This window comes from Heterodontus francisci, chromosome 2 (genome assembly GCF_036365525.1).
Source record: "Heterodontus francisci isolate sHetFra1 chromosome 2, sHetFra1.hap1, whole genome shotgun sequence".
Taxonomy (NCBI): Eukaryota; Metazoa; Chordata; class Chondrichthyes; order Heterodontiformes; family Heterodontidae; genus Heterodontus; species Heterodontus francisci.
The window spans coordinates 196,484,776-196,499,219 of NC_090372.1; the positions used below are offsets into that span (position 1 = coordinate 196,484,776).

Below are 14,444 nucleotides of genomic sequence, written 5' to 3' on the forward strand. Positions count from 1 at the left end.
AGGGAGAATAGAATATGAATGTAAGCTAGTAAAAATATAAAAATGGATTGTAAATGCTTCTACAGATACATAAAAAGGAAATGTTTGGCCACGACCAATGTGGGTCCATTACCAGCAGAGTCAGGAGAATTTATAATGGGGAATAGAGAAATGGCAGAGAAGCTAGATGATTACTTTGTGTCCGTCTTCACTGAGGAAGGTACAAGAAATCTTCCAGTATTAGAGATCCAAGGGATTAGGGAGAATGAAGAATTGAAGGAAATTAGTATTAGTAAGAAGGTTGTATTGGAGAAATTAATGGAGCTGAAGGTTGATACGTCCCCAGGACCTGATATTCTACATCCCAGAGTGTTGAAAGAGGTAGCTATGGAGATAGTGGATGCATTGGTGATCATCTTCCAAAATTCAATAGATTTCTGGAGCGGTTCCTGTAGATTAGAAGGTCGCAAATGTCACCCCACTATTTAAGAAGGGAGGGAGAGAGAAAACAGGGAATTACAGACCTGTTAGCTTTACATCAGTTGTTGGGAAAATGTTAGAATCTTTATTCTAAAGGATGTGGTAAATGGACACTTGTATAATAATGATTTTTTGGGTATAGTCAACATGGATTTATGAATGGGAAATCATATTGGAGTTTCTTGAGGATGTTACTAAAAGAATTGATAAAGAGGAGTCAGTGGAGGTAGTATACTTTGATTTTCAGAAGGCTTTTGATAAGGTCTCCCACAAGAGATTGGTTAGCAAAATTAAAGCACATGCGATAGGAGGTAATATACTGGCATGGATTAAGGATTGGTTAATAGGCATCCGACTGCTCACCACCTCTGGTCCAGTACACCTACTCAGCATCTATGCTCCAACACTCTGTTCCGCACCTGAAGCTAAAGACCAGTTCTATGAACAACTCCATAACATCATTAGCAGCATCCCCAACACCGAACACCTATTCCTGCTGGGGGACTTTAATGCCAGGGTTGGGGCCGACCATGACTCATGGCCCTCCTGCCTTGGGCGCTATGGCGTTGGAAGGATGAATGAGAACGGGCAGAGACTGCTTGAGTTGTGTACCTATCATAACCTCTGCATCACCAACTCGTTCTTTCACACTAAACCCTGTCACCAGGTTTCATGGAGGCACCCAAGATCACGTCGTTGGCACCAGCTAGACCTCATTGTCACAAGGCGAGCCGCCTTAAACAGTGTTCAAATCACACGCAGCTTCCACAGTGCGGACTGCGACACCGACCACTCCCTGGTGTGCAGCAAGGTTAGACTCAGACCAAAGAAGTTGCATCATTCCAAGCAGAAGGGCCACCCGCGCATCAACACGAGCAGAATTTCTCACCCACAGCTGTTACAAAAATTTCTAAATTCACTTGTAACAGCCCTTCAAAACACTCCCACAGGGGATGCTGAGACCAAGTGGGCCCACATCAGAGACGCCATCTATGAGTCAGCTTTGACCACCTACGGCAAAAGTGCGAAGAGAAATGCAGACTGGTTTCAATCTCATAATGAAGAGCTGGAACCTGTCATAGCCGCTAAGCGCATTGCACTTTTGAACTACAAGAAAGCCCCCAGCGATTTAACATCCGCAGCACTTAAAGCAGCCAGAAGTACTGCACAAAGAACAGCTAGGCGTTGCGCAAACGACTACTGGCAACACCTATGCAGTCATATTCAGCTGGCCTCAGACACCGGAAACATCAGAGGAATGTATGATGGCATGAAGAGAGCTCTTGGGCCAACCATCAAGAAGATCACCCCCCTCAAATCTAAATCGGGGGACATAATCACTGACCAACGCAAACAGATGGACCGCTGGGTTGAGCACTACCTAGAACTGTACTCCAGGGAGAATGCTGTCACTGAGACTGCCCTCAATGCAGCCCAGCCTCTACCAGTCATGGATGAGCTGGACATACAGCCAACCAAATCGGAACTCAGTGATGCCATTGATTCCCTAGCCAGCGGAAAAGCCCCTGGGAAGGACAGCATTACCCCTGAAATAATCAAGAGTGCCAAGCCTGCTATACTCTCAGCACTACATGAACTGCTATGCCTGTGCTGGGATGAGGGAGCAGTACCCCAGGACATGCGCGATGCCAACATCATCACCCTCTATAAAAACAAAGGTGACCGCGGTGACTGCAACAACTACCGTGGAATCTCCCTGCTCAGCATAGTGGGGAAAGTCTTTGCTCGAGTCGCTCTGAACAGGCTCCAGAAGCTGGCCGAGCGCGTCTACCCTGAGGCACAGTGTGGCTTTCGTGCAGAGAGATCGACTATTGACATGCTGTTCTCCCTTTGTCAGATACAGGAGAAATGCCGTGAACAACAGATGCCCCTCTACATTGCTTTCATTGATCTCACCAAAGCCTTTGACCTCGTCAGCAGACGTGGTCTCTTCAGACTACTAGAAAAGATCGGATGTCCACCAAAGCTACTAAGTATCATCACCTCATTCCATGACAATATGAAAGGCACAATTCAACATGGTGGCTCCTCATCAGAGCCCTTTCCTATCCTGAGTGGTGTGAAACAGGGCTGTGTTCTCGCACCCACACTTTTTGGGATTTTCTTCTCCCTGCTGCTTTCACATGCGTTCAAATCCTCTGAAGAAGGAATTTTCCTCCACACAAGATCAGGGGGCAGGTTGTTCAACCTTGCCCGTCTAAGAGCGAAGTCCAAAGTACGGAAAGTCCTCATCAGAGAACTCCTCTTTGCTGACGATGCTGCTTTAACATCTCACACTGAAGAATGCCTGCAGAGTCTCATCGACAGGTTTGCGTCTGCCTGCAATGAATTTGGCCTAACCATCAGCCTCAAGAAAACGAACATCATGGGGCAGGATGTCAGAAATGCTCCATCCATCAATATTGGCGACCACGCTCTGGAAGTGGTTCAAGAGTTCACCTACCTAGGCTCAACTATCACCAGTAACCTGTCTCTAGATGCAGAAATCAACAAGCGCATGGGTAAGGCTTCCACTGCTATGTTCAGACTGGCCAAGAGAGTGTGGGAAAATGGCGCACTGACACGGAACACAAAAGTCCGAGTGTATCAGGCCTGTGTCCTCAGTACCTTGCTCTACGGCAGCGAGGCCTGGACAACGTATGCCAGCCAAGAGCGACGTCTCAATTCATTCCATCTTCGCTGCCTTCGGAGAATACTTGGCATCAGGTGGCAGGACTATATCTCCAACACAGAAGTCCTTGAAGCGGCCAACATCCCCAGCTTATACACACTACTGAGTCAGCGGCGCTTGAGATGGCTTGGCCATGTGAGCCGCATGGAAGATGGCAGGATCCCCAAAGACACATTGTACAGCGAGCTCGCCACTGGTATCAGACCCACCGGCCGTCCATGTCTCCGTTATAAAGACGTCTGCAAACGCGACATGAAATCGTGTGACATTGATCACAAGTCGTGGGAGTCAGTTGCCAGCATTCGCCAGAGCTGGCGGGCAGCCATAAAGACAGGGCTAAATTGTGGCGAGTCGAAGAGACTTAGTAGTTGGCAGGAAAAAAGACAGAGGCGAAAGGGGAGAGCCAACTGTGCAACAGCCCCAACAAACAAATTTCTCTGCAGCACCTGTGGAAGAGCCTGTCACTCCAGAATTGGCCTTTATAGCCACTCCAGGCGCTGCTTCACAAACCACTGACCACCTCCAGGCGCGTATCCATTGTCTCTCGAGATAAGGAGGCCCAAAAGGAATAGGCAGAAAGCAAAGAGTAAGAATAAACAGATCATTCCTGCATTGGCAGGCTATGACTAGTGGGGTACTGCAGGGATCAGTGCTTGGACCCCAGCTGTTCACAATATATATCAATGATTTGGACGTGGAGACCAAATGAAGTATTTCCAAGTTCACCGATGACACAAAACTAGGTGGGAATGTGTGTTGTGAAGAAGATGCAAAACAGCTTCAAGGGGATTTGGACAGACTTAGAGAGTGGGCAAGAACGTGGCAGATGGAAAATAATGTGGAAAAATGAGGTTATTTACTTGGGTAGGAGGAATAGATGTGCAGAGTATTTCTTAAATGGTAAGAGATTAGAAAGTGTAGATGTGCATAGGGCCCTGGGTGTCCTTGTCAGTAAGTCACTGAAAGCTAACATGCAGTTGCAGTAAGCAATTAAGAAGGCTAATGGTATGCTAGCCTTTATCGCAAAGGATTTGACTACAGGAGTAGTGAAGTCTTGCTTCAATTCTATAGAACCTTGGTTAGACTGCACTTGGAGTACTGTGTGCAATTTTGGTCGCCTTACCTTAGGAAGGATATTTTTGCCATAGAGGGAGTGCAATGAAGGTTCACCAGACTTGTTCCCGGGATGGTGGGACTGTCCTGTGAAGAGAGATTGGGGAAACTGGGCCTGTATTCTGTAGAGTTTTGAAGAATGAGAGGTTATCTCATTGAAACCTACAAAATATTTAAAGGGATAGACAGGGTAGATGCAGGTAAGATGTTTCCCCTGGTTGGGGAGACTAAGGGCGGCACAGTGGTTAGCACTGCAGCCTTACAGCTCCAGGGACCCGGGTTCGATTCTGGGTACTGCCTGTGTGGAGTTTGCAAGTTCTCCCTGTGTCTGCGTGGGTTTCCTCCGGGTGCTCCGGTTTCCTCCCACATGCCAAAGACTTGCAGGTTGATAGGTTAATTGGCCATTATAAATTGCCCCTAGTATAGGTAGGTGGTAGGGAAATATATAGGGACAGGTGGGGATGTGACAGGAATACAGGATTAGTGTAGGATTAGTATAAATGGGTGGTTGATGGTCGGCACAGACTCGGTGGGCCGAAGGGCCTGTTAAAGTGCTGTATCTCTAAACTAAACTAGAACCAGGGGACACAATTGCAAAATAAGGGGTAAGCCACTTGGGACAGAGATGAGGAGAAATTTCTTTACTCAGAGGGTTGTGAATCTTTGGGCTGTGGAAGCTGTGTCACTGAGTATGTTTAAAGTAGAGATTGACAGATTTCTAAATACAAATGACATAAGGGGATATGAGGATAGTGGGGGAAAAAGGCACAGAAGTGGATGATCAGCCATGATCATATTGAATGGCGGGGCAGGCTCGATGGGCTGAATGGCCTCCTGCTTCTATTTTCCTATCTTAGAATGTTGCATCAAGTTAGTTATAAGAAAGAAGTTTATTATTTTCCACAGTGGCCTTGTAGTAATAGGATTAGTTTATTTATCCAACAGTAGCAATTTGTCAATTTTGGTATTCAGTGTCATAATCAAGCATCCTATATTGTGATTTCTCTTATTGTAATTGCCAAATTATGGGTAGTTTTGTGTTATGGGCATGGGCTCGTTGGCACTGGGTTGAAACTGCACAAGCTGATTAGATAGGACGCATATGGCTGGCAGAGGTAAGAGACTCCAATTCCATTATTTGGCTTAGATTTAACCACAGTTTCCACTGGTGATGGTACAGTGTGTTCATTCACTGCACATTTAGGACAGCCTAAGTAAGTGTGGAGATGTTTGTGCATAATTCTGGTACTTAGCGATCTCTTGTAGTTCACTGTCTTCTGTAACTCGAATTATATTTGTATAAATACTTGAAATAAATAGCTACTTGTAAGATGCAACTTATGCTGCGGCACTTAATAATAATAACAATAGCAACTACTACTACTTACAGTGAACAATGAAGCAGTGTCATCATGGATATTTAAGTCAGCAAAGCCATTCAGCTGAACTGCCTTCGACACCTCAAACAAAAGAAGCCCAAATTCAGAAAAATCATCATTTAGTTCCCTAAAAATAGTTGTGAAGTCTTGCACAATCTTTTGGGTGTGTAAAATGGTATTAACCCTATTCAACTGAAGAAGCAAACCATAAATGAGAGACATATTTCTAATACTTTGTGGGCTCCGGATAAAATGGAATATCCTCTGCCTATCGTGGATCTGAGATAATTCAAGAATTGCACCCCCACCCCAAGCCCTCCTGCAAAATAAGTAAGAATTTAAACTATTCAGGCACTCCATCCAGAAGACATTCAGTCCATGACAGACATCAAAGATGATGACTGCCTCATGGTTGTAATTGCACAACACAGGAAGTTGCTGAGGTTCCATATCTGATACACCCATGGGTTGAAATTCCATTGAACAGTATTTTTCAAGCACTGCTCAACAGGTTCATGTAAAGTTCCTTGGTGAAATATTTTAACAAGGTTATTAACCCACATTACCATCTGGTTGAAGACTACATAAGATTTCAGATATGGTACATCTATTCAGCCAAACAATTATCTCAGCAGAGTTTACTCAAGTACTTTGCCACCATTTTGGAACCAGGATGTAGCAAATAGAACGCACATTTATGAACCTGATTTTCAAGTTGCACTAGAACAATCTCCTTGCTTACATACTAGTTCCTATAATTAAACATGAAAGTTCACTCACCATGGCTCTGCTGAATGTATAGTGTGCTTTAAGTATGATGGTTGTCATGTCTGTACCTCTGCCCATTTGGCTTTTTAAGATGCTGCTGCACCTGAGCCTCCTCTCCGTAGTTTTCCAAGTAATTACTTGTGTTGTACTTCGTGCAGATGAAGCCTTTGCTTTTCATTGACCGTATAGTATACTTTCTTAATGGACAAAAATTGCAACTTGATTTGCTGTTTTTCATCTTGGAGATGGATACTTTCCCGACAGGATGCATTTCTCATCCATCAATAACCATGATGCGAATAGCCTCAACAAGCCGCCTTGACTTATAATGGAAGAATTTTTATTTTTCAAGATCAAATGATCCACTGTATGTTGTGTGACATAATACTGATTCTGGAATACCTATTCCATCTTGTGAGCCCGGGTCTGAAATCTATGCTGTAGTCCATCTACATGATGATGGTTTGTCCATCATTGACAATGATGACAGCCTATGATTCACCTCATACTGAATACAGGTTGTAGGTTTTTATATGACTAAAGTTTGATTTTCAGGAGGATCATGTTTTCAAACACAGGAAATCAGATATCAGATTCACCTTGGGGCTGATATTGCCTTGATTTCCTTTGGGCTCTCTTCAGCTAGCTGGATATAGCTTGCTTCAAACTTTGTCGTGCCAATCTTTTCCTACTTTTTCCTGTCGCATGAGTTATGTTCCCATGTGTCAGTTGAGATGCCACAATTCTTTAGATTGATGTTTGGGCATTCCTTATATTCTTAAAATGATCACCACAAAAGTGTACTAAGCTTCTGCTTGCTGTAGAATATCTTCTTTGGTCATCTAGTAACAGACATTCTGACTAGGTTAGCTTTGCCTTTACTATCATTGCCTCTATTCCTGGCTTATTTGCTCTTCTGAGGACCTCGGTGTCTGGAATCTTGTGCTACTGTCGAATTTTCATGATCTTTGAGGTGCAATGAAGCAGTCCAGATACAGCACATTAACAGTAAGGAGTTTAAAATTGTTACCTTGTAGGCCTTATTCTTTGCCAGTTTAATTCCCCTATTATCCCATAACCTCAATGGAGTGTTCCAAAAGCAATACTGGCTTTAAACAAGCTGTGGTTCACCTCATCACTTTGGAGTGCATCACGTGACACGGTGTTTCCAAGGTAGGTGAACCTATTCACTGCAGACAGCGTGTACCCTTCAATAGTAATGGATGGACAATAAAGTTTTCCTGACGTTGTTGTCAGTTATAAGCAGCAACATTTTACATTGTTAATATAGGTAAATATGTATGCACGCCCTTGGAATTTTCTGGGCTGCAGTTTTAAGGAAAGGCTTGCCAAATATGTTTCATTGTCAACAGAAAAGGAATCCTTATTAAGCCGTAATAGTAAGTTATCTCAGTCAGCAGTCTTGTTATGTGCAAAAATCACAAGTTTATTCTCTGTAGCGTCCTCTACGTACAATGCACAGAACCCCCTACTTGTTATGTGGGAGGGTCACATGGTTGCGGTTTCTTTAAGATATTTGATGTTTGGTCGGTGCCCTTGTACTCTATAAAAGGCATAGTTTTCCTGCTGATCTCTTTTCATCTCCTCCCCTTGTACCTTCTGCTTTTGTGGTCAGAGAATTTTTCATCTGGCTTCTGGAGTTTTTTTTTCATATAAAACTTCACATACATAGTTGAATTACTTTCTAATCTTTATTCTCCAGAAGCCAAATGTGGACACCTGGCGAGCACTACCCATTTATGAACTTGGTTTTAATTTTAATTAAGTCTTTAGCACTTTCCATCTGCCCTCATATTTGCTTTAAGTCTTGCGCGAGTTATCAACACCATCTTACTTTGGCTCAAATTTATTTGTAAATGGTGGATAAAGAGACTTCTTGGTTGAACATAAAATGCTTAATAAGTGAAAATTCAAGTACAAACTTAAAAATTTTTTTTTTTAAAGATGGCAGATTATATTGTCAAATTCATGTTTCTATTTTTCATAATTCTTTAAGTGTTTGAAGACTTTGAATTTATCGCATTTCACATAGCTATAATCAGAAAAATTGGGTTTCAATAAACTATTAAGTTATGTTATCTCACTAACTCCTCCTACCGCTAAAAAGTAACTCTAGGTTCCAATTTGCACTGTACTGTACCATAAATGAAGTGCTATTTTGTCAATGTTTTTACCTCAAATAGGGTACATAACATATGTTTGTGAAACATGAAGATGTTAGTTCCTCCATTTTAAGGATTCCCTATGTTCTTGAGGGCAATGCTTTTGGAACCATTGGGAAAGGCAGCCTTACAGGATGTGTATTGTCAGTGGTATTGGGTGTTATTAGTGCACATAAGTCGTAAAAAGCATTCTCTTCCCATTACTTAATGTCCCCCAAAAAGAACAAGAGCATTCTATATATATATATATATATATATATATGTATGTCATATTTACTGATTAAAAGATCAGTTACCCAAACAGCTTTGAGTGTCACAAGACATTTGCATTAATATATGGTTAATCTGCTGGATTTTAAGGTAATTCAAATAGGTAAGCATGTAGTGTAAGTAGGAAATAGATATTTTACTTGGCCACAATCAGAGCAAATTAAGAAAAATTGGCAATTTTGAAGGAGCAGTGTATATATAGGATGTTTATAAACTGTTCAACATCATTCAAAAAAAACTAGTAATAGATGAACTAGGGGCTGAATGGGTGAAGCTGTCATTTTTCGGGTAAGCTGGAATTCTTTGAGGAGTAGTGCATGCCCTAACCAAAGATGGCAACAGTTGTCTTTCCATTGTTATTCAGAATTGAGGACCAAATGATACTTAAGTACTAAGACTGACCGAAATGTAGAAAATAAGTATAACCAAAAAATCATACCTTTTTTCTCCCCTTCCTTAGGTGCATATATGACATCCTATTTAAAAGATAATTCTGAGGAACTTGAACAGGAATTGGATGGTGTAAGAAGCAAGAAGTCAAAACTTGGTATTTTTCACATTTATTTTTCCTCACATTAGAAAAGAATAATACTATACTAAAGAGCAGTCGAGATAAAAAGAACTGCAAAAGCTGAAAATCTGAAATAAAGAAAAAGCAGGAGATGCACAGCAGGCTAGTCAGCATTTGTGAAGAACAAACAATTGCTATTTTAGGCATTTGTGCCTGCCTTCACAACTGAAAAATGAATAGGATCAGGAAAAGAAAGCAGGGGAGAGGAAAATGTAAAAACACAGCCAAACAAGCACAGAGAGTAAGTACAATGGATTGATTGCTGGATGATGTAACAGATCATTTCAGTCAATTAATAAACAGAAGGTGAAGACTTTAAAAGAAATGTGCTTAGCCAAGGAAATGAGAGGTATAAGCAAAATGGGAGAGATGAAAAACATAGAAAACTTCAATTCAAAGATGCTGGACAGTTGTTCTTCAGACAGAGAAAAAAGGGGCCAACAGGAATGATGCAGAATCCCCACTGCCACCATGAATGTGTTCTGACTCTTTGATAAAGCTATCGAAATAGTCCCACTCATCTTTCCCCATAGATCTGCAGATTTTTCCACTTGAGGTATTTATCCATTTTTCTTTTGAAAGTTAGTATTGAAACTGCTTCCACCACTTTTCCAGGAGTGCCTTCCCGATCATCATAACTTGCTGTGTATTTTTTGTCCTCATATTGCCTCTGGTTACCAAACCTTCTATTAATGGAAACCGTGTCTCCTTTGCTCTATTTGAAACATTCACTATTTTGAAAACCTCTATCAAATCAACCCTTAACCTTGGGCTGAGATTTACGCTCCCGGTGGCAGGCAAAAACAATGGCAGCCTGCATGTTGCGGAGCTGCCGTGATATTAAGCACGGCGGCTCATTTAACTAGTCGCGGTGGACCCCCTCCCACCCCCAATGATGTGGAGGGGGCAGGCTGTCCGTCCCCGGCAATGGTGTCAGCTGCCTGTGCGCATTTTTAAAGGGCTTTGAGCCCTACCATTCAATTTAAATATTTAAGGAGCATTTAATAAAAACTAAATACATTCATTCTGTCCATCTCCCCCCCCAATTAAATTAAATTAATTACTTGCCCTCTCCGCCCCCAAAACACTTAGCTCGTCCACCTGAATTTCTTTTCTTCCCCCCCACCCCACAAAAGTACTTAAACTTTAAACTATAACCCTTCCCACCATCCCCTACACTGGTGATATTATTTTGACCATGCTCTCTACACCCACTGCCCCCCCGGACGGGGATCGGAAGGCGCAGGAATGGCCAGCCAGCAGCAGGAATATCTGACCAGGACAGACGGCAGGACGTATCGTTAATTCATTAATTTAAATTTATTTACATATGTTAATGGGGGGGTCCCGTTGCCACGTGGCAGAGGGCCGCCGTGAGGCCTGGTCAATGCCAGCAATATCAGGCCAGGCCCTCTTGGCATTGGTGGGGTGGGGGGGGGGGTTCTGTAAAATTCAGCCCTTTCCCTGCTCTAAAGAGAGCAAACCCCAGTTTCACCAGTCTTACCGTGTAATGGATTTTTTTTCATCCTTTATACCATTCTCTTTACCTCCTCTAAGACCTTGACATCCTTCCTAAAGTGTAAAGTAAAAACTAGTGTTTTAAAAAGGTTCAGTGTAATTTTCTTGCTTTTGTCATCTGTACCTCTATTTATAAAGCTAAATATCCTGAATGCTTTTTTAACTGCTTTCTCAACTTGTCCTACCAACTTCAAAGATTTGTGTACATATATCCCTAGATCTCTCTGTTCTTGCATACCCTATAAAACTGTACCTTTTTTTTTATATTGCCTCCTCATTTTTCCTTCCAAAATGAATCAATTTGCACTCCTCTGCTTTATATTACACCTCCAGTGTGTCCATCCATTTCACCAGTCCGTGTCCTCCTGAATTCTATTGCTGTTCTTTTCACTATGTACTACATGTCTGAGTTTCATGTCTGCAAGCTTTGAAATTGTGCTTTATATACCAAAGTCCAGGTCATTAATATCTGTCAAAAAGAGCAGTGGTTCCAACACCAACCTCTGCAAACTTTCCTGTTCTCTGAAGTACAACGGTTCACCACTTCTCTTTCATTTCCATCTCTTAACCAATTTCATATTCATACAGCTAATGCCCCTTTAATCTCATGGGCTTCAAATTTGCTAACCAGTCTATTGTGTGGTACTTTATCAAATGCCTTTCGAAAGTCCACATACATAACATCAACTATACTATGCTTATCAACTCTCTCGATTACTTCATCGAAGAACTTAAGTTAGTCAGACATGATTTGTCTTTAACACATACATGCTGGTTGTTTCTTAAACCATATTTTACAAGCACAAATTAATTTTGGACTAGATTAATGTATCAGTTTCCCATTTGTCGATGTTGGGCTGACTGGCCTGTAGTTGCTGTGTTGTCCACTTTTATGAACAGGGTTGCTACATTTGAACTCCTCCAGTCCTCTGTTACTGCTCCCAAACTTGAGGGGAATTGGAAAATTGTAATTGGAGCCTCCACAATTTCCACCCTTACTTTGCTTGGCAACCTAGGATGCATTTCATCTGGACCAGGTGACTTTTCTACTTTGAGCACTGTTAACCTCTTAAGTACTTCCTCTTTATTTTTATCCGAACTACCTTCTCTATTGTTTCCTCCTGTCACTGTGACATTGACAGCATCCTCTTCTTTAGTAAAGGCAGGTGCAAAGTACTCATTTAGTACCTCGGGGCCGTATCCTTTGTCACCACAAGATCTCCTTTTTGGTTCCTAATCGGCCCCATCCTTCCTTTTGACAACCTTTTTTACATTGTATGTTTGTAAAAGACTTTTGGGTTCCCTTTTATGTTACCCACTAACTCATACACTCTTTTTGCCTCTCATTTTTTTTCTCAGTTCTCCACTGAATTATGAACCTGACAATTATCATAGACCCCCTTGGTCTGTTTCATTTTAATCTCTATGTTTACTCATCCAGAGACTTCTAGCTTTGGATGCCCTTCCTTTTCCCCTTCTGGGAATGTGTCCAATTATTTTACCTGCCAATCTTTGATTCCAGTCTACCTGGACCCTTTTCAACTCACTGAAATTAGCCCTTCTCAACTAAATGGTACTGTGATCATTGTTTCTAAATACTCTCCCATTGAAATACACTCCACTGTTCTTGTGCTAATGTCTGAGCAGTTGTGTCAACAATAGCATTACCATTACGCCCTGGGTAAAAGCACGATCTCCACGTAACTACTCCCTGGTTCTGCCCCAGGTACCGCCACATCAGTCAATGCAACACGTAATACCCCTACAATCTCTCTGCTTGGGGAATCTCTTTTTATACTTTCTTTATGCAGAAATACTTATGGAGACTGATTTAATCCAATCATTACCTCATTGTTATTTGAATGGCCCAATTACAACAGATGTCATTTACCCATCTGCCTGTGCAACCAGGTCAGAATGTCAGGATCTCTGATTTGCCACACTCAAACTCCTATCAGCTCGTAAACATTCCAGTGTCAAGCAGGAAAAACAGTTATAGTACTTAAGTCCGTTTTCATTAATTAGCAAGAAAACTTGATGTAGGATTCCTAGGATTCTTCTATCACTTCATTCCTCAAAACTAGATCCAGCACTGCTTCCTTTCTAATTGGGCTGGAAACATACTGACGATGAAAGTTCTCTTGTGCATGTTTCAGGAATTCCTTCCCTTCTTTGCCCTTTACACTGTTATTCTCCCAATATGTATTGTGATAATGGGAGACTTCAGTTATCCTTACTCTAAAGTTCTTGCATCTATCTGCAATTTGCCTGAAAATTTGCTCCTCTATCTCCATACCACTATTTAATAGCCCAGAGTATACATCTCGCTTGAGATGGCTTGGCCATGTGAGCCACTTGGAAGATAGCAGGATTCCCAAGGACACATTGTACAGCGAGCTCATCACTGGCATCAGACCCACCGGTCGTCCATGTCTCCGCTTTAAAGACGTCTGCAAACGCGACATGAAATCCTGTGACATTGACCACAAGTCGTGGGAGTCATTTGCCAGTGATCGCCAGAGCTGGCGGACAGTCATAAAGGCGGATCTAAAGAGTGGAGAATCGAAGAGACCTAGCAGTTGGCAGGAAAAAAAGACAGAAGTGCAAGGAGAGAGCCAACTGTGTAACAGCCCCGACAACCAATTTTATCTGTAGCGCCTGTGGAAGAGTCTGTCACTCTAGAATTGGCCTTTATAGCCACTCCAGGCGCTGCTCCACAAACCACTGACCATCTCCAGGTGCTTACCCATTGTGTCTCGAAACAAGGAGGCCAAAGTAGAAGATAGTATACTTCCAGCAGCAAAATAACTATTGCTACTTAATTCTTAGCCAATAGATTCTGTCTTTGAACTTTCAAGAACATCATCGCTTTCTCGTGCTGTAACAGAATCTTTGATCAAAACTGCCACCACTTACTTTTTTTCCTTTCCTATCTTTGCTGAATACATCAAAGCCAGGAATATTAAGTGCCTATTCCTCCTCTTGTTTGAGACAGGTTTCTATTGTTGCCACGTGTCTACTTGTGCCTGCAGCTCAACAACCTTACTTACCATGCTCTGTGCATTTATGCTCTGAACCCATCTTGCAGCTCCCCCTGTTGATCCCGTTTACTTCAGAACTGCTCTTTATTCCGAAGAAGGGTCACTGACCCGAAACGTTAACTCTGCTTCTCTTTCCACAGATGCTGCCAGACCTGCTGAGTGGTTCCAGCATTTTTTGTTTTTATTTCAGATTTCCAGCATCCTCAGTATTTTGCTTTTATTTTACTGCTCTTTATTCTAATGCTACTGTCTCTCTTAGTACTCTGTGCACCTGGTATTCTCTAATGCTTTATCCTGGTGCCTCTCCCCCTGAAAAATTAATTTAAACCCTCCCCACAGCACAAATGAACTGCAGCCATTCAAGAAGGCAACAAAATACCACCTTCTCAAGAGCACTTACAGATAGGCAATAAATGCTGGCATTGTCAGCGATGCCCACATCATATTAGT

General features: G+C 42.2%; 1 protein-coding gene across 1 annotated transcript in view; it reads left to right on the forward strand.

The window, feature by feature from the left end:
• Nucleotides 1-14,444, forward strand: part of lmbr1 (limb development membrane protein 1) — a 283,776-nt gene that overhangs the window by 187,812 nt on the left and 81,520 nt on the right. Inside the window, exon 10 of the mRNA XM_068015009.1 lies at nucleotides 9,325-9,411. Coding sequence (XP_067871110.1) covers nucleotides 9,325-9,411 — 87 coding nt within the window. The remainder of the gene's footprint in view (nucleotides 1-9,324; nucleotides 9,412-14,444) is intronic.